Source organism: Bos grunniens, chromosome 24 (genome assembly GCF_055505025.1).
Source record: "Bos grunniens cultivar Pamir isolate PY7600 chromosome 24, Bosgru_T2T1.0, whole genome shotgun sequence".
In the NCBI taxonomy this organism is placed as follows: domain Eukaryota; kingdom Metazoa; phylum Chordata; class Mammalia; order Artiodactyla; family Bovidae; genus Bos; species Bos grunniens.
This window is the reverse complement of record NC_141188.1, coordinates 55,503,693-55,524,702: the sequence shown is the minus strand read 5'-3', so window position 1 is coordinate 55,524,702 and position 21,010 is coordinate 55,503,693. Positions and strand designations below refer to the sequence as shown.

The 21,010-nt window shown below is 39.8% G+C and overlaps 1 protein-coding gene across 1 annotated transcript; it reads right to left on the bottom strand.

Annotated features, from left to right (window-relative positions):
* Positions 1–6,239: 6,239 nt before the first annotated feature.
* On the bottom strand, positions 6,240–20,522 carry LOC147346311 (uncharacterized). The gene is made up of 3 exons (XM_086372438.1): positions 20,410–20,522; positions 15,247–15,411; positions 6,240–12,263 (listed from the first exon to the last, which is right to left on the bottom strand). Exons 1-3 carry the CDS (start codon positions 20,464–20,466, stop codon positions 8,235–8,237), a joined length of 4,251 nt encoding a protein of 1,416 aa, XP_086228564.1. The 5' UTR covers positions 20,467–20,522; the 3' UTR covers positions 6,240–8,234.
* Between the last annotated feature and the right edge of the window lie 488 nt (positions 20,523–21,010).

Here is a 21,010-nt window from a genome sequence, read left to right as displayed (position 1 = left end):
TTTTCAGACAGACCAGCTTCTGTAAGCTACCGGCTGTTTCCACTTGGAAAATTGCTTATCCTCTCTGAGCTCACATTCTCATCTGTAAAAGGACAGTAGTAGGCACACACGACTTAGAGTACTGGCATAAGGACTAATGGAGGTGAAACTATATAAACTATAAAGCGCTGTGCAAGTGACAGGCTGAATACACGGCGCTGGATGGCACAGTCTGAAGCCAGAAGCACCATGGGTTCCAACCTGGTTTTGCCCCTTATCCTGTGGTTACCTCAACTCTGCTTCTCGCAGTCTTCATCTATAAAATAGGAATAATGACAATACTTGTCTCACAGGGTTATCGTGGAGCCCAAATGAGATAGCATGGGTAAAGTGCTTCTCTCACTCCTGGCACTTAGTAAATGTCACTTGCTATAAAATGCTTGTGTTCATGTTTACACTGATGATTATCATGCTGCTGCTGCTGCTAAGTCACTTCAGTCGTGTCCGACTCTGTGCGACCCCATAGACAGCAGCCCACCAGGCTTCCCCGTCCCTGGGATTCTCCAGGCAAGAACACTGGAGTGGGTTGCCATTTCCTTCTCCAATGCAGGAAAGTGAAAAGTGAAAGTGAAGTCGCTCAGTCATGTCCGACTCTTAGAGACCCCATGGACTGCAGCCTACCAGGCTCCTCCATCCATGGGATGCTGCAACTAACTTTTTTTTGTTATTATTTAGTAGACAAACAACATGATAGCACAAAAAGAATAGGATTTTGTGTTAAGCACTCTTGGGTATTAGTTTCAAAATCATGAGATCTAGTAGAAGTTTCTTTTTTAATTCTTTTTAGTAGACATTTCTTACTTTGCCTAGTACTAGTCCCGTATTAGACAATTAGCAGCTGTATGTGTGCATGCTCAGTCATGTTCAACTCTTTGTGACCTCATGGACTGTAGACCACCAGGCTCCTCTGTCCATGGGATTTCCCAGGCAAGAACACTGGGGTGGGTTGCCATTTCCTCCTCCAGGGAATCTTCCCAACTCAGGGATCAAACCCATGTCTCCTGTGTCTCCTGCATTGGCAGACAAATTCTTTACCACTTAAGCCACCTGGGAAGCCCTGCTGCTGCTGTTGCTGCTAAGTCACTTCAGTCGTGTCCAATTCTGTGTGACCCCATAGACGGCAGCCCACCAGGCTCCCCCGTCCCTTGGATTCTCCATATAAATTCCAGGAAAAGTTTCAACTTCCCTGAATAATTTTCTCAGTCAATAAATGAAGAGCTTGGATAGGATTAAATGGTATCTATAATCACTTTCATCTCGGAAAAAGAAATGTTTTATTTTACCTTTGTAAGCAAGGAGAAAATCCTCTTGCTTCTCCCCTTTAAAAATCACCCCCACTTACACATGGCCTCAGCTCTCCCAAGTTGATACTTTATAATTTTGTTTCATACATACTGTATGAATAAAAACACCAGACTTGTGATTGACAGTGGGTGGCTGAAAGTTAATAAATTGACTTTGCAATAACCAGAAGTATTCATTCTTTTTTTTTCCCGAAGATTACAAAAGCTAGTAGAATTTTCTGTAATGACTGAGGATAAGACTCACATAAGCAAGCTGTCAAAATGGAAAAATACTCCCTGGTTGTTTTTCAGGGGGTTCAACGGTCATGGTATATTTTTGTATGCTCTTTATCCACTCTCAAACATTGATCACCACACACTTAACTCCAGGAACAATTTTTCAATTTGAACAGTGGTATTTATATCTGGAATTTTGAGAAATAATCAAGTTGACTGATGCAACCCTGTTATCAACTATGATGGATCTGTGCCACTATGAACTGAATTAAGTAATAAACTATCATTCCCCAGGATGGGGGTTTCCCTTGTGGCTCAGTTGGTAAAGAATCTGCCTGTGATGTGGGAGACATAGGTTCAATCTCTGGGTTAGGAAGATCCCCTAAAGAAGGGAAAGGCTACCCACTCCAGTATTCTGGCCTGGAGAATTCCAAGGACTGTGTAGTCCATGGGATCACAAAGAGTCAGACATGAGAGTGACTTTCACTTTCACTTTCCCCAGTATGGGATCCACCTTAGATGAAAAAGTAAGGTAGTAGTTAATTCAGGAAACCTTTGGGAGCTACTTCCTTCTGGCCCCACAAAGAGGAAAAAACGGTTCTCAAATTATAGGTCATGTTACATTCCCTTCACTTTTAGCAACATCCCTCATTTACCCTTTCTTCTGACTTCAGGGCCATGATAAAATATTTGGTATTTGCCATTGCTTTCTTTCCAACTGAGCATGGCCATCTTCCTCCCCTTGGGGGCACCTCCTCTTATAGGTGCATAACTCTCTGCTCCCTAGACTTTGGCCTTTTCAGACTCTCCTCCCTTGCTCTAAAACTTTCCAATCCTCCTCCCTCAGCTTCCAGAAAAATGTGTCTCTCCTGAACACTCTTTCCCTGACAACTGCCAAAGATGATATACAAATAATTGCTAGTGTATTCACTGAAATCTTCCTTCTTTCAGGGGGGCACTAGGAAATTTAGTTAAAGGGAACTTGATTAAACAAGGATCTTCCAAAATCTTCATGTTTAATGGCTGAGGCTGCCTCTGCTTTACATAGGTAGAAATGTCACTGTGACTCAGCAAAATCTAAATGGCAGTAGGCTGGAGTCTAGAAATAACTCAATTTAGAAGTTAACAATTAGTATCCAACACATACATCCCAAGAGATCTTCACAAAAGTGGCACAGAAAGTTCTTGGTGAAGAATGGTATTTGAATAGCACAAGTTTTTGTTTTTGTTTTGTTTTTTTTAATGACTCATACAGTAAGTAATCAAAAAATAATTCAAAAACTTTGTTCTTTTGTGACATCTAGTCAAAGCTATGGTTTTTCCAGTCATCATGTATGGATTTGAGAGTTGGACTATAAAGAAAGCTGAGCACCGAAGAATTGATGCTTTTGAACTGTGGTGTTGGTGAAGATTCTGAGAGTCCCTTGAACTGCAAGGAGATCCAACCAGTCCATCCTAAAGGAAACCAGTCCTGAATATTCATTGGAAGGGCTGATGCTGAAGCTGAAACTCCAATACTTTGGCCACCTGATGCAAAGAACTGATTCATTTGAAAAGACCCTGATGCTGGGAAAAATTGAAGGCGGGAAGAGAAGGGGACGACAGAGGATGAGATGATTGGATGGCATCACCGACACGACGGACATGAGTTTGAGTAGGCTCTGGGGGTTGGTGATGGACAGGGAAGCCTGGCATGCTGCAGTCTATAGGGTCGCAAACAATCGAATACGACTGAGTGACTGAACTGATGACAAATATATCACTTGTACTAATTGACTAGCTAGAGATTCATCTAATTTAATAAATCTCAATAACATGTAGGCCATCTATTCTAACCCTATCAATTTTCAATTGAAAAAAATTCAGTCCCCAAGAGGAGAACTGACAAAACCAGTTTAATCATCCTTGTCAGAGCCTCCTACTATCTTTCAGGCTAGTAGCCACTCATATGTCCCAGCTCAGGATGAAGAAAGGCAGACAGTCCACTAGAGAGTCTGTATCTCTCCTTTTGAGAACAAAAAGAAAAAAATAAACCAAGTTCCAGAGTTGCGAAGGAACGGGAAGACTTCTTGGGAATGCTTACTCCCAGGCCTCACACCCGACTGACTAAATCTAAAGGGGGGGATTGTACTCTGAGATGACTTTAATGCATACCAAAGTCTGAGAAGCACTAACTTAGACAATGTCGTTAAAAAAAAAAAAAAAAGTGATGGAATTCCCTGAAATATTTAGGGAAAAAAAATGTGTGTGTACGTGTGTGAACATACACGTGCACACAGTTTAACCCTTTCGAAAGTCTTCTTTTAAATGTGTTCACCATTTTTAGGTTAAGTTCTAACTGGATTTTTCCCAACCCTCTTGCTCTGTTGGTGGGAATGTAAACTGATACAGCCACTAAGGAGAACAGTAGGGGGTTCCTTAAAAATCTAAAAATAGAGCTACCATATGACTCAGCAATTCAGCAATACTGGGCATACATCCAGAGAAAACCGAAATTCAGAAAGACACATGCACCCCAATGTTCGCTGAAACATTATTAACAACAGTCAGGACAGGGAAACAACCTAATTGGTCTCTTTCAAATTCACCTATTGATGCTCTGTCAAATTATTTTATATTTTTACCCACACATAAAAAACGCTTTGGATTAAATAACACCATAGTCTTACAATTAGATTATGTTCGGCCCACTATATTACTGAGACCAGTAGGACTGCTCCTGATCTCGGATTTGAGGCAATTTTTAGCTAAAGGTATTATTTTAGTTCATCATTTTTATTGTTTAACATGGAAACTAGCAAGCCAGACAAGAGGTTTAAAAATATAGTGGTTAGTGATAATTTGTATTATTCAATTAATTTAAATGCATGAAAAATCATTATAAAACACACAAACAGGCAAAGAAATTTTCAAAAGCCCTTTCAGAACTGGCATTTATTCCATCAGTGTTTTGCATAAAATCATTAAATGTAGAAGTTATAAAAAGGAAAATTTCATATTTTCTTATGTGATTTTCATAAAAGGATGGATTTTTTTTTACTCAATTCAGTTACCAAAATCTATGATAGAATGTTATTTCAACAAATTTAAAATAATGAAATATTATTTAGGTAACATCTTGGACCAACAATAATGAGTACTACTCAAAATGGGAACAAACAACTGCTTGATCTGTATCAGTGGTTTTTTTTTCTCATTTCACATTACACTAGATTCCATTCTTAGTCTACTTGAAAACGTCAAATGTATTTTTATTGATAGAATATTGAAGTTTTTTATTCAGTCATCAAATAAATTGAATTACTGAGAACGTACTACATATCAGATATTCTTCTGGGCGGCAGCAATTAATAAAATAGGCAAGCACTTGATCTGTCAGAATTTACTTCCAACCTTATTACAGTTCACAATGCATGTAATATTTTACCTTCAATTACAAATATAACGTTTGTTTAAATAGTAGTTGTGGGTTTTGTGGGGAAAGCTCTACTTTATAAATGTATGTAATTAATGTTTGAGTTAAGAGGATTCTAGATATTCAGGCCAAATGCCAGCAAATGAAGGGAACTCTTACTCCAGCCTCTCTGTGCCATGCACTGGGAGCGCATCTGTTTTCTGGGGTTCAGTATTCCTTTCTGGGTTGACTCTCTTGCTAGATCATTCTTCCCTATGTTGAGTCAAAACTTCATCTCAGTAACTTCAACCCATCGACCTAGGTTCTGTTTTCTAGAAAGATACATGAAATAAATAAAATTCCACTCTCAAGCAGCAGGTCTTAGTTATTTTTGCACTACAATCATGTGTCTCATTATTCAAGATTTTTTTAAAAATCTACTTCTTAAAAGACAAAAGTTACTCACTTGAGTTATACCTAAGTCCCGTTAGTATTTTTAATGGGTGGAAAAAAGGAAGGGAGGCAGGGAGGGAGCGGTGGGAGAGAAAGAGAAAGAAAATAGCACCATAGCACCACCTGGTGTTGCAATATGTCACTGCAGCCTCCTAAATGGGGCTTAACACCTGCTTAAGTCCTTTCTAGGACTATTACTGCGGAGAAGGCGATGGCACCCCACTCCAGTACTCTTGCCTGGAAAATCCCATGGACGGAGGAGCCTGGTAGGCTGCAGTCCGTGGGGTCGCTTAGAGTCGGACACGACTGAGCGACTTCACTTTCATTTTTCACCTTCATGCATTGGAGAAGGAAATGGCAACCCACTCCAGTGTTCTTGCCTGGAGAATCCCAGGGACGGGGGAGCCTGGTGGGCTGCCGTCTCTGGGGTCGCACAGAGTCGGACACGACTGAAGTGACTTAGCAGCAGCAGCACTAACATCAAAGACACAAAGATTCCCTTCTGAATTCACTGCTTCAAATCGTGGTTATCAGTCCTGTCTGCTTATGTCTTGAAAAATATAGATTTCTGGGCCACCCTTGAGGCTTCTGAAGAGTGCATATACCATCAACATTGGTTTAAACCTGTCAATTACCAGGAATTCTAAGTAAAGGATCCAAATTTACAAATGTATTACTATCGACATTCTATATTCTTTTTCTAAACTTTTTCTGGTATTTCAGCGGATATCAAGCATAAGTAAATATTTATTCTAAGTATTTAATTGAATGCCTTTATAAAATTACTGCAAAAAAGTAGTAGAAAACAAAATTATTAAGTAAAATTAGTGATGACACATTTAAAATATTGCTTATACATCAAAATGATTTAAAGAGAAAATGAAATGAAAACAGTGTTGGCACAATCTAAAAAAATGTTGTAATGTGTAAATGTATATTTATTACACCCTTACAATATAGTCTGTGTTTTCCCTATTATATATGGAATTTGTGTGTTAAAGACTAAAACTTCGGAATAATAAAAGACTGTATTCACATTTGGCAAATTTTTATTTAATCATAACAGTTTACCAACAGAAATAAATGGATTGGATTTACTTTGTATGAACATTGTGTTATCTAAAACCTCACAAAGTAGAGGCTATCCACATTAAATGGTCAGGTCTAATATATAGCATTGTTAAATCTAAATGTTTTCAGGATAAAATTCACTATCATTTTAATAACAGTTGAATTTGTCATTAAGTAATCTTGTTTTAGAAGTGGTTGTTTTGGCCACTGTAGTTATATGCAGGCAGTTACTGACATTAGAATCATCTATGGTACTAATACTATAGTTTCTGGTATGAGAACAATGACAGTAGACATTAGGATTTCATTTCCAAGCATCCTAATTAGAGTTCCAATGGAAGGGGTCATTATGAATTTTCCATTTATGTCAAGTGGATGTGATGTGAATTAGTAGATTTACTATAAATAGAGGCAGCATTGGTTCAGATGAATAAGTAGTGGATAGCTTTGAGTGCAATATCAGTAGAAGTTACAGTGCTTATAGATTCAGCCAGTAGGGTAATAAAGGGTTTAGTGAGAATCATATGTTGTAGTAATACATACACTATAAATGGCCCTGTTGTAGAAATGATGAAGTGACTGTATGAAGAAATGATAGTATGACTGTAGGGTTAATTGATATGCTGGTCCCTACAGCAAAAGTTCAGTAGACATTGTAGCCAGCATATATTGTTGATGTGATGTTGTGGCTATGAACTCATTTGAAGGGGCAGTAAAATTGCTAACTCTACTATGATAGTAAATCACTTAACTGTGGTTACATTTTCTATTAACAGGTATTGTTTATATTACAAGGTTATGGAGATTATTATTTCAGCTGAGGTCATTATGGTGCTGTAATTAGAAAGTCAGCTGAGTTGGTAACATCTGTGTTGACTTTATTTTAATTGAGGAGGTGGCAAAGAGAATTGAATATAATGCTTACATTATGTCAGAAAGCAGACTAGATTCACTTGCTGAGACAGAGGTAGCAATTGTGGTAGGGTAAAATCATGGAATAGCAAAGAACAGTGTCTAGAGATTCTGGTAAGCTGATAGTGTAGGTTCATTTCAAATGAAAACAGTTCAACTTGAGTTGAAATTTTTGAATGATTTGTGCCATTGTAGCTTCAGCTGAGTAGGAGGGTATACTATTGTGAACAGAAAGGGCTGAAATGGTAAAGTATTTTAATAAGAGAAGATTCAGAAAGAGGTACAGAACTCTGGATCTTAACTGGTCACATATCTGGTTAATATGAATCAGGTACTCACGGACACTGAGTGCAATTAATATACTAATTGCAGCTGTGGTAATGCCCTCAGTAAGGGAAATGCTTGGAGATAGGGTGACAGGGTAAGGTTAAAGATGGTGCTAAGAGTTTTCCTGGTGGGTTCAAAAGAGAAGGTGGTTGTTGCTGTGGCTGTGTTTTCAGCAGAAGTTGGACAAGGATACTGGTTGGTGGTGGTTGTGGTTGTAGCCTCAGTGGTAGTACTGGTAGGTGTTGTGGTAGTACACTAAGTTTAAATGGCAGATGCTACCATAGCTGTGGATTAGGTGGAGGTCCCAGTGGTGTCTGTTGTGGTTGAAACTCATTGGTGGTGCTGGACACTGTTGCAGTAGTTGGTTCATCTGAAGGGGTGGCAATTGTGGTGGTGGTACTTTCAGGAGAAGTGGGAGCGGCAGTGGTGGTTGCTGTGGTTGTAGCCTCAGTGGTAGGGGTGTCAGTTGCTGTGGTAGTTGGTTCATCTGAAGGGGTGGCAACTGTGGTGGTGGTACTTTAAGGAGAAGTGGGAGCGGCAGTAGTGGTTGCTGTGGTTGTAGCCTCAGTGGTAGTGGTGTCACTTGCTGTAGTTGGTTCAGATGAAGTGGTGGTAACTGTGGTGGTTGTACCTTCTGTAGATGTGGGAGGAACAGTGGTGGTGGTTGTGGTTGTAGCCTCGGTGGTAGTGGTGGCAGTTGTGGTAGCTGGTTCATCTGAAGTTGTCGCAACTGTGGTGGTGGTACTTTCAGTAGATGTGGGAGTGGCAGTGGTGGTTGCTGTGGTTGTAGCCTCAGTGGTAGGGGTGTCAGTTGCTGTGGTAGTTGGTTCATCTGAAGGGGTGGCAACTGTGGTGGTGGTACTTTCAGTAGATGTGGGAGCTGCAGTGGTGGTTGCTGTGGTTGTAGCCTCAGTGGTAGGGGTGTCAGTTGCTGTGGTAGTTGGTTCATCTGAAGGGGTGGCAACTGTGGTGGTGGTACTTTCAGTAGATGTGGGAACGGCAGTGGTGGTTGCTGTGGTTGTAGCCTCAGTGGTAGGGGTGTCAGTTGCTGTGGTAGTTGGTTCATCTGAAGTGGTAGCAACTGTGGTGGTGGTACTTTCAGGAGAAGTGGGAGCGGCAGTGGTGGTTGCTGTGGTTGTAGCCTCAGTGGTAGGGGTGTCAGTTACTGTGGTAGTTGGTTCATCTGAAGGGGTGGCAACTGTGGTGGTGGTACTTTCAGTAGATGTGGGAGCGGCAGTGGTGGTTGCTGTGGTTGTAGCCTCAGTGGTAGGGGTGTCAGTTGCTGTGGTAGTTGGTTCATCTGAAGGGGTGGCAACTGTGGTGGTGGTACTTTCAGGAGAAGTGGGAGCGGCAGTGGTGGTTGCTGTGGTTGTAGCCTCAGTGGTAGTGGTGTCACTTGCTGTAGTTGGTTCAGATGAAGTGGTGGTAACTGTGGTGGTTGTACCTTCTGTAGATGTGGGAGGAACAGTGGTGGTGGTTGTGGTTGTAGCCTCGGTGGTAGTGGTGGCAGTTGTGGTAGCTGGTTCATCTGAAGTTGTCGCAACTGTGGTGGTGGTAGTTTCAGTAGATGTGGGAGCGGCAGTGGTGGTGATTGTGGTTGTAGCCTCAGTGGTAGTGGTGGCAGTTGTCGTGGTAGTTGGTTCAGCTGAAGTGGTGGCAGCTGTGGTGGTGGTACTTTCAGTAGACATGGGAGCGGCAGTGGTGGTGATTGTGGTTGTAGCCTCAGTGGTAGTGGTGGCAGTTGTTGTGGTAGTTGGTTCAACTGAAGTTGTCGCAACTGTGGTGGTGGTACTTTCAGTAGATGTGGGAGCGGCAGTGGTGGTTGCTGTGGTTGTAGCCTCAGTGGTAGTGGTGTCAGTTGCTGTGGTTGTTGGTTCATCTGAAGGGGTGGCAACTGTGGTGGTGGTACTTTCAGGAGAAGTGGGAGCGGCAGTGGTGGTTGCTGTGGTTGTAGCCTCAGTGGTAGTGGTGGCAGTTGTTGTGGTAGTTGATTCAGCTGAAGTGGTGGCAACTGTGGTGGTGGTAGTTTCAGTAGATGTGGGAGCAGCAGTGGTGGTGGTTGTGGTTGTAGCCTCAGTGGTACTGGTGGCAGTTGTTGTGGTAGTTGGTTCAGCTGAAGTGGTGGCAACTGTGGTGGTGGTACTTTCAGTAGATGTGGGAGCGGCAGTGGTGGTTGCTGTGGTTGTAGCCTCAGTGGTAGTGGTGGCAGTTGTTGTGGTAGTTGGTTCAGCTGAAGTGGTGGCAACTGTGGTGGTGGTACTTTCAGTAGACGTGGGAGCGGCAGTGGTGGTTGCTGTGGTTGTAGCCTCAGTGGTAGTGGTGGCAGTTGTTGTGGTAGTTGGTTCAGTTGAAGTGGTGGCAACTGTGGTGGTGGTACTTTCAGTAGATGTGGGAGCGGCAGTGGTGGTTGCTGTGGTTGTAGCCTCAGTGGTAGTGGTGGCAGTTGTTGTGGTAGTTGGTTCAGCTGAAGTTGTCGCAACTGTGGTGGTGGTACTTTCAGTAGATGTGGGAGCAGCAGTGGTGGTGGTTGTGGTTGTAGCCTCAGTGGTAGTGGTGGCAGTTGTGGTAGTTGGTTCAGCTGAAGTGGTGGCAACTGTGGTGGTTGTACCTTCTGTAGATGTGGGAGGAACACTGGTGGTGGTTGTGGTTGTAGCCTCGGTGGTAGTGGTTTCAGTTGTTGTAGATGGTTCAGATGAAGTGGTGGCAACTGTGGTGGTCGTACTTTCAGTAGATGTGGGAGCAACAGTGGTAGTGGTTGTGGTTGTAGCCTCAGTGGTAGTGGTGGCAGTTGTTGTGGTAGTTGATTCAGCTGAAGTGGTGGCAACTGTGGTGGTTGTAGTTTCAGTAGATGTGGGAGCAGCAGTGGTGGTGGTTGTGGTTGTAGCCTCAGTGGTAATCGTGGCAGTTGTTGTAGTTGGTTCATCTGAAGTGGTGGCAACTGTGGCGGTGGTACTTTCAGTAGATGTGGGAGCAGCAGTGGTGGTGGTTGTGGTTGTAGCCTCAGTGGTAGTGGTGGCAGTTGTGGTAGTTGGTTCAGCTGAAGTGGTGGCAACTGTGGTGGTTGTACCTTCTGTAGATGTGGGAGGAACACTGGTGGTGGTTGTGGTTGTAGCCTCGGTGGTAGTGGTTTCAGTTGTTGTAGATGGTTCAGATGAAGTGGTGGCAACTGTGGTGGTCGTACTTTCAGTAGATGTGGGAGCAACAGTGGTAGTGGTTGTGGTTGTAGCCTCAGTGGTAGTGGTGGCAGTTGTTGTGGTAGTTGATTCAGCTGAAGTGGTGGCAACTGTGGTGGTTGTAGTTTCAGTAGATGTGGGAGCAGCAGTGGTGGTGGTTGTGGTTGTAGCCTCAGTGGTAATCGTGGCAGTTGTTGTAGTTGGTTCATCTGAAGTGGTGGCAACTGTGGTGGTGGTACTTTCAGTAGATGTGGGAGCAGCAGTGGTGGTGGTTGTGGTTGTAGCCTCAGTGGTAGTGGTGGCAGTTGTGGTAGTTGGTTCAGCTGAAGTGGTGGCAACTGTGGTGGTTGTACCTTCTGTAGATGTGGGAGGAACACTGGTGGTGGTTGTGGTTGTAGCCTCGGTGGTAGTGGTTTCAGTTGTTGTAGATGGTTCAGATGAAGTGGTGGCAACTGTGGTGGTCGTACTTTCAGTAGATGTGGGAGCAACAGTGGTAGTGGTTGTGGTTGTAGCCTCAGTGGTAGTGGTGGCAGTTGTTGTGGTAGTTGATTCAGCTGAAGTGGTGGCAACTGTGGTGGTTGTAGTTTCAGTAGATGTGGGAGCAGCAGTGGTGGTGGTTGTGGTTGTAGCCTCAGTGGTAATCGTGGCAGTTGTTGTAGTTGGTTCATCTGAAGTGGTGGCAACTGTGGTGGTGGTACTTTCAGTAGATGTGGGAGCAGCAGTGGTGGTGGTTGTGGTTGTAGCAGCAGTAGTCGTGGTGGTGGTTGTTGCGGTAGTTGGTTCCGCTGAAGTGGTGGCAACTGTGCTTGTTGTAGCTTCAGTTGATGTGGGAGCAGCAGTGGAGGTTGTTGTGGTTGTAGTCTCAGTGGTTGTGGTGGGACTAGTTGTGGTAGTTGGTTCAGCTGTTGTAGTTACAACTGTTATCGTTGTTGTTTCAGTAGATGCGGCCGATGCAGTGGTGGTTGTGGTTGGAGCCTCAGTGGTAATACTAGCAGTCACTGTTGTGACTGGTTCAGAGGAAGTGGTGGCTGTCGCTATTGTGCTGTCTGTTGAGTCAGTGGCTGTCATACTGGTAGTTTCTGTTGATGTGGGCACAGTGGTTGTTGTCACAGTAGTGGAAGTGGATGTTGTGGCAGAATCTACTGTACTAGTGCCAACAGTAGTGTCAGAACTCGTAGATGAGGTTGAGTCAGTTGTCGTTGACACTGTCCCCTGGTTTTGAGGTAGTTGTATAACAATTTGGGGATTATTATTTTTCCCATTATATACCAGACTCACTATCAATACTCCAATTGCTGTTGTTATCACAGAAGCTAAGAGAGAAGCCAGGAATATTTTCCACAGAGACCAATCACTGAAGAAATTCCTTGTCATCTGGAAAGAATTTAAATAACATTACTGAAGTTGAAACCAAATGTTGCAAGATAAATTTATGCCATTGATAATCTTTTCATATATAGATTACTTCAGTGGAAGAATGTATAAACAAAAAAAATAACTGTGTAGCCTGTAATATTATAAATATTGGCTCAAGCTTAAGGTTTCACTTAGGAAAGGCTTGGTCTTTGTAATAGGAATAAAGGAATATCCACTGATCTCTCTGCTTCCTTTTCATCATCTATACTTAAAACTAAAAGAAATAATGAATGTCATCTTAGAAACACTTTATTCCTCCCTCTAGCAAGAGAAGTATCTACAGTTATGTAGCTGACTGCTCAGTAATCTGAAGGACCCAAAAGAGCACCTGATAAAAATTTCTCCCATCTTTGGCCAATCAGATGTCAGAAACAGGTCTGCTTTGCAGCCTTCCATTTTAAAGGCATTAATTAATTGCTTTTCAAATATTCTAGCTAACTTCATACAGGTTAGTAATAGCAACATGAAATTCAGAGTTGAAAACATTTCTTGAAATCCAGCTTGTGCTGACATCAGCTATTTTCATTGGGTAAGATGCTTACCTCTTTGACATTCTTTCATCCATAAAAATCTATGTAATAACATTAGAATTGGGATTAATGTCTGTAAAATACTTTGTAATCACTCTCTCTCTTTGTTATTGTAGAGAAAATACTGCATAGAATACAATATGTAAGCCTTGAGATAAGGAGGTCTTAATTTTGAATTCCATGCTATTAATATTCTGAGCAAATTTCTTAACTTGCCTAATTTTCAATTTGCCTTATATCAAAAGTGGGGATAACAATATCTACCTCCAAATGTTATTGAGAAAATTAAAATAAGAAACATCCTCCAAATAAGATTTTTGCACAAGGCAGTGTATTATAATAATTAAGGGCATAGCCATTGGTCTCTAACAGATTTAGTTGTATATTATATTAATAAATCTTTTACTGGATAGATGGTGGTATTTGGAAATTTCCCTTTACATGTAAAGCCTCATTCCCTTTAATAGGGTTGTTGTAAATAGTAAATAAAAAACAGTATGAGTAACATTTTCCTAACACTCTCTTAAGTACTTAAATACTTCTGATTTCACTAATGAACTCATTCTGATCCGTTTCCTTTTGACTGAAAACGATCACTAAAGGAAACAGAGTGCATACGTCTTTGGCGCATGTAGGGTAGCCCTTCAGTGTCCCAAAATATGAGACACTGTGTCAAGCAATAAACCACAATTTGAGTGTTGAGAGTGACACCCACTAGGCAGTCAGAAACAGCTCAAGGGCACTGGGTACCAAGGCTAAGGAAATCTGGGGCACCAACTAAGAGAGTCCAATGACTAAAAGAACCTCCTGCCCCATGTCATCTAGGCCTTAGAAGGAAATCAAAAGGGAAAGAGAGGAAGGACAATATTTATATTTCAGAGGCAAAATTATCCTCATTTTTTGCTCGAATTTTTAAAAAGAGGAGCAAGATTAATCGAAACTCAATCCCAGACCTATGTTCAAGTGCTCTTACTGCTACTGTCTGGCTGGGTGAATTCTTACAAACAATCTCAACTGCCTAGACTACAGTGTTTTTCCATCTGTGGTTAAGAAAAGGCATCTAAAATAATTTTCAGCTCTCTGATTGGACTGCTTTGTTTGAGGTCATCAGAGATATATTCTCTAAATGAGTGTTTAGTCGTTCAGTCATAGCCACCTCTTTGCAGCCCCATGGACTGTAGCCTGCCAGGCTCCTCTGTCCATGGGACTTCCAGGCAAGAATACTGGAGTATGTTGCCATTTCCTCCAGGGAATCTTCTAGCCCAGGGATTGAACCCCTATCTCCTGTGTTGCCTGCATTGCAGGCTGATTCTTTACCCTTGAGCCATCAGGGAAGCCCATTCTCTAAATAATTCCTATCAGAAACTTTCTTCCACAATGTTTCTTGTCATCAAGAGTTTACCCTCTTATTTTATCAAAGTCTTTCTAAACTGTTTCTAAAGCGGGGTTAATTAGAGGAGTGGTATAATCCAGAGTCAGAAGAATTGAGCCAAACTGCCAGGCGGCGTTATCAATCAGTCAAAAATCAAGTTTTCACCTGGAGTCAGGGGTAGAATCAAGGAAGACTTGGGCCATCAGATTTTAGGTGAAGAAAATAGAATCATGAGAAACAGTGTGAAGAATACAGGAAATCCACCTCTGGGCACCAAACCAAGGTGGTACTAAATAGTTTCTAAGTCAAAGTTGGTAATACATGAGGTCAGAGTCAGGAGGCTGACAGAAGGACCACAGTTAGGCCCAGAAGCAGGACGGGAAGGAGAGTAAGGCAGATCACCCGCAGATGAGGCCCCCAGGGCCTCAGCACATGCCTTCACTTTCTGCCGAGCAAGGGTTGCGACATCATTCACTGTCAGTGCCCTGCTGTCATCACCCAGTCAGTCCTCCAAACAAAGGAACCCGAAACTTCGCTTTTTTTTTTTTTTTTTGACACATATGTTTTCCCTAAAGGTGAAATGAACGTGTTAGTCACTCAGTTAGTGTCCAACTCTTTGTGACCCCGTGGACTGTACAGCCTACCAGGCTCCTCTGTCCATGAGATTCTCCAGGCAAGAATACTGGAGTGGGTAGTCATTGCCTGCTCCAGGGGGTCTCCCCCACCCAGGGATCAAACCGAGTCTCCTGCACTGCAGGCAGATTCTTTACTGTCAGAATCACCATGGAAGCCCCATATATTTTCCCTAAATTCTATATATGTTTTTTCTTTCCATTAAGATCATTAGCTCTTTAAATTAAGAGCCCCATAAATCTACCTCTATTTCATTTCTTCTCAGTGAAGACACGTTCAGAAGACGTTGTAGATTTGCAAAAGAACAATGTTAATTGACTGAATTTTTTTCTCTAATATTTAATCAAGAGCACTTCTATGTGGATTATATCATAACCCAGAGAAACAGTGTCACCCCAAACATTACCTGACAATATGGAGATACTCTGTTTGGAAATTCTGAATATCCAAGGGTCGCTGTGTTGGTGCAGACATCAGTTAAACCAGGACCAGCATCACCAGTTACATCAATTGATGTTGTAAGCCCACATGCTGAACTGTGAGCTTCGTAGTTTGTAAGGTTCGGTAATGGCTGTATACAGAAAAGAATGGGGAGAAATAAGATGCTACTATATCTTATGTCCAAAGTAATACAATTCTGACAAATGTAAGTTAGGTTGTGACATATTATGACATATGTGGTCAAAGAAGATCATTTGAAAGCTGACTGAGGAATAAATAAATATATTATACCTCTCAAAACAAGATTTCATTCAATTATTTTATACAATCATTGACATTAATTACAAAATATCTGAGCAAACTAGTAATAGAAGAGACTTTTCCATAATTAACAAAGGGTAGCTCCATAAAACCCAAGTTAACATCATAATTAATTGTGAAATATTTCAAGCTCTCCCCCTGAGTTTGGGAATAACACAAGATATTCACTTTCACCACTTCCATTCAATGTAACATTGGCGGTCTTAGCCAGTGAATTGTTGGCAAAACAAAAATAAAGTTATAAATTTGAAAAAATAATAATGATATGATTGTGTTTATAGAAAATCCAAAAGAATCTACAGGCAGAGTGTTAGAATAAGTGAATTAATGAGGTCAGTAAATACAAGATAAGTATACAAAAATAAAAAAAGTTGGAGCTATCAGTATAAACTCATGTTCATAAAATACAAATATAGATGATTACATAGAGAAGTATTTATAGATATGTCTGTATACACAGGTTACTATATACGCATACATTTCCTTCCTTTGTCAGCTGAGGGGACCTAGAAGCAACAACACACTTGCAGGAACAAGCGCCCAGATCTTGGTTTCGATCCCATACTCTTACCTAGTAAAAGAAATGAGGAATCTCTGGAGAAATGGCTAATGATAGGGCTGGGGTGGAAATTTACAAGATGAGCCTGGAGCATCTTTTAATACCAGAGATTAAGGAAATCCTCCCATGCTTCACCAAAAAATAATAATGATGGTGATGACAGGTGTATGTCAGTATGTCAAAGTAACACAGGAATCAACAGAAAGAGCTCTCAATGGCCAAAGCTATTTGGAGCAAAAAAACGTACAGTAGTACTGGATTATAACCCAAAGTAGAAAATAAACCTCTGAGAGTCCATACTGATATAAATGATTGAACAAATAAATAATGCAGAAGAACAGAAAGGGGGCAGTAAATAAAAACTAAAAAGTCTGAATAAAATATGGACTTTAAAAAATAACAGTGTATCAACATTGGTTCACTAATTGTAACCAATGTATCATATTAATGTAAGATATTAATAATAGGAGACACTGTTGAAGGCAACAGGGGAGGGGGATGACGAGGTACAAACTTCCAGGTGCAAAATAAATGAGTCACAGGTATAAAAAGTGCAGTATAGGGAACAGAGTCATTAAATACACAGGATATAGAGTAACATCGTAAGGGGTGGTCACTTTGAAATGTATAGAAATACCAAATCACTATGTTGTATAACAGGAAATAATATAGTAGTGTAGGTCAATTATACTTCAAAAACAAACACAAAAACTCATAATAAAAAGAGGTCAGATTTATGGTTATCAGAGGTGGGGTCCATGGAGAGAAGGGAGAATTGGATGAAGGCAGTAAAAAGGAACAAACTTCTAGTTGTAAGATAAATAAGTACTAGGGATGCGACATACAATATGATTAATATAGTTAACTCTGCTCTATGTTATATATGAAAGTTAAAAAGCAAATCCTAAGAGATCTCATCACAAAAAAATATAATTGTCTATATGAGATGATGGATAATCACTAAACAAATTGTAATAATCATTTAATCACGCATGTAGGTCAAATCATTATGCCATACAACTTAAACTTCTGTGGTGCTGTATGTCAATTGTATCTGAATAAAGCTGGAAGAAAAAACAGAGGAAATTGGGTCATAGGTATGTGGGAATTCTCTCTGTTTGTGGTTTTCTGTGTTTAGAAAACCGCTCTATTCATTTGCTTTAAAACTGTGCTATGCTTGCAGTTTTCTGTAAAGCTATAACTATTTTCTAAAATGAAATTTTCATTTTAATAATAATGTAACAATATCACAGCTACATTATTCAGTTTCTAGCACCCAAGATTTCTAAGTCTAGTAAGACCAGTACCCATCTATCCACAACCTACTAACTAAAATTCCTCATACCAGAATGGGTCCTGTAGCCTTAACATTACTAATGCCATCCTCTTTTTTGAACAGAACTAGGCAGTCCATGAAAGACAAATCATTTAGGAATCTCTCAATATGCATTTTCTAGTTTCTATATGATTGTTTTACTTTTACCAGATCTTATGCTTCTTTGATGAAGCACAATAGACTTGAATTTGAGAAACATATATGCAGATAAATATGATAAGGATTAGAAGCTGGAAAATGCTTGGTACAAGCATATTCACCTGAGTCTTCATGGGGCAGGTAGTACAAAGGAGGAAGGGAAGGGTGTTGGGAAGACATAAACAGAAGATTTCAGAAGCCTTCAACAAGTAGTGATCTAAAACACACAATAATGCGTATGAACAATATGCTTGTACTATAATTACGTAATGTGATAAATATTACTTTAGTGATAACTATAGTTGATCATATACAGCATAGTATCAAAGTAGCACACTGCTCAGCTTAAACTTACAATGCTATGTGTCAAATACATTCAAAGACTATAAAAACAAAAGACTTCAACTGTATCTGTAATGGCTTATTTCTTAAATTTGGTGTTTGGTACATGCATGCTTATTATATCATTCTTTAAGTCTTTTAAATACATGTTGAATTATTTTAAATAAATGAATTAAAAGGATGGGTTCAAATAAGAAAGGTTTTGGTGGTTAGGTTTTTTTTGAAGTGAGTTTAACAGAAAAATAACTCCAGATACGGTTTTAAGAAAAAGAAGGAGAGCAATCTGTGTTACATTCTTATGGGAGTATAAATTGTTTGTGTAAATTTGTAATAGCTGAAAAATATTATAGAATTATTTAATTTTTTCTCACAGGATAAGAAGAGTATTATTTAAATGTGCTCTCTAATTATATTGATTACCTAACCAATCCTAAATTGTTATTTAAAATGTTACTGATGTTGCTAGTTCAATCAATCTCTAATTTCCATTAAAATAATCAAGATATGTATGTGTGCAGACACTGGCCATTGAGCAGCTATAAGAATAAAATGGGGTATTATTATGATTAGCTAGAGTCAAGAAGGAATACACTTGAACATAAAAAAAATTAGTCAAGTTCTGTTTTTCTAAAGGTACAACATTGTGCCAAAGAAATAAAGAGAATAGCAATGCAGTGACACAGAGTAAGAGAAGATATGATATACACAAGCACCTTAAAAAATTCCTATCTGCTTTTAAATATGCAATTTTGAGAAAATCACAGACTTATATTTTGTAAAAGTTTGTGTTTCTCTGTATTATTACTATCACTATTCTGCAGATATTCAGTTTGTGACTGATGAATTTGAATATTTTTGGAACTATTATAATTAAATAAAAACTCATTGGCCAGACCAGTTTATCAGAATCGAAAATATTTAAGAGAAGGAAATTGAGGGGTAAGTGCACTGACAGCAGAGTAAAGTTAAAATTTTGAGCAGTTGGGAAGCTATAAATTAGCTCCTGGTAGAAGTCAATAATCTCCGGTACACATACCTAAAATGCATTAGCTATGTTCATGGAAAAAAATTTTAAATTCTATGCTCAAAACTTAAAAGAGGTCACCATTTCATGTTCCCTAAGAGGGAAAAACAAACTCCAAAATTTCTCTTTTTTTATGTAGATATCAGTTGCTCCTTTGATCCATTGGTGAAAATGGACCTCAATTGAAAAAAATTTCTCTACCATTATGTACAAATATCCAGATGTAATGTGAGATACTCGGTGGTGAAAATGCGTTCTCTTTATTCAAAAATTTCATCACTGTCTAGAGAAATCTTCAAGATGATTAATTCCTTAGGAAAGGGAACTTTTTATCTGAGTATCTTGACACCGTGAAGACCTAATAACATAGTTGCAAGGCTCAAAGAGCCATGAAGAACATCTTTAGCGGAAAAGAGTGCTGATCTAGAATCAAGAGAACAATTTCCCTGCCTTGTAACTTCCTTGTTAGTGCAGGTGGACAAAGATATTTTTCCTCAAAGAATAAAACTGTCCATTCAAACTTATATTGATTTCATTCAACACATTGCCATATGTCTCCAGTATCAAGGGCTCTCTGCTGCTGCTGCTGCTAAGTCGCTTCAGTCGTGTCCGACTCTGTGCAACCCCATAGATGGCAGCCCACCAGGCTCCCCCATCCCTGGGATTCTCCAGGCAAGAACACTGGAGTCTAGTCAGAGGCAAAGTTTCATAAAAGGCAATCCCAAAACATACAGTCCTAAGTTATTTCTCTAAAAACATAAGCAATAGTCAAATAATATTGTATATAATTGAATTCTACTATTTCCCTCGAATATAATTCTCTACTAAAAAATTAATTCACAAGTAGTTAACTAGAGGCAAGTCTTTAACTAAAGGACTTGCTAGATGATTTGCTTCCTGCACCAAGACTTCACTTAAAGAATCATGTTCTAACTTTCAAAGGATCATGTTCTAATATATGAAATTTTTGAGCTCTGACAAATCTACATATTACACTAAAAGTCCAGGCAATTAATACAAAAATAATCTATATATCACATTTTAAAAACATAATTTGTTAATGCAATCAACCACAGATTCATCATCTTATATTTGAGTTACAATAACTATAGAGAATTATTTGAACAGTTTAATAAATTGTTACCCCCCAAGTTGCTAATACCTTAGATTAGTGAGAATTAAAATAAATTTCTTAATAATTCATATATTGATATACAGAAAAAATACAGGTTTCCTAATTAACAAGTAGTAATAGAATAGCTAAAAACTGTTTTTCATGTAGGATTTCGATTAAGAATTCCTTTTGGGGAAGAACTAGGTTGTAATAAAAAAAATTAGAGTTGTATTATTGTTGGCAACAAGACTGTGAACTATCAGGACACACCACGGTGGTGCCATCAATACTCACTGGCTGGTTTCCAGAGTCTTCAATATTCACTACGTATTTCCCACGTTTTCTGTCCATTCCTGAAGTGTCAAAATCACAAGCTTATCTCCAGAAACATTTTGCAGCCTGTTCATTGCTCTTTATACCTGGACTTGAAGAGATAATTGAGTTGATTAATATCCACTATGAGACATCGGTGCTAATGTGGATTAAACCAATAATAATTATTCTTTACGTGGAATCCACCTTACAGGAAGAAGTAGGGTGTCAGGCAATTATATGAGGATACAGGAAAATCAATCCCACCTCTGTGATGTCACCTTCAACACTATGCCACCAGAAAGCTCGTCTGGTATAAAGAAACTGCAATTATACAATTCTTCCTTCTTTCTCCTATCACATTATTTCACAGAACTCTTCCATCTGACTTCTGGAACAGCCCAAGATAGAATTCTGAAATAAGTGAATGTTGCTGTTGCTTCTTTACCAACCAGACACGAACATCTTTCCAGTTTTACTGGCAACAACCTTTAGGTATTCGGAACCTTCTTCTCATCAAGTCTTGACCTTCTCGGGTTTCTTCCCAGCTTTAAAACTTTCCCAATCTATTCTCTTCCTCTGA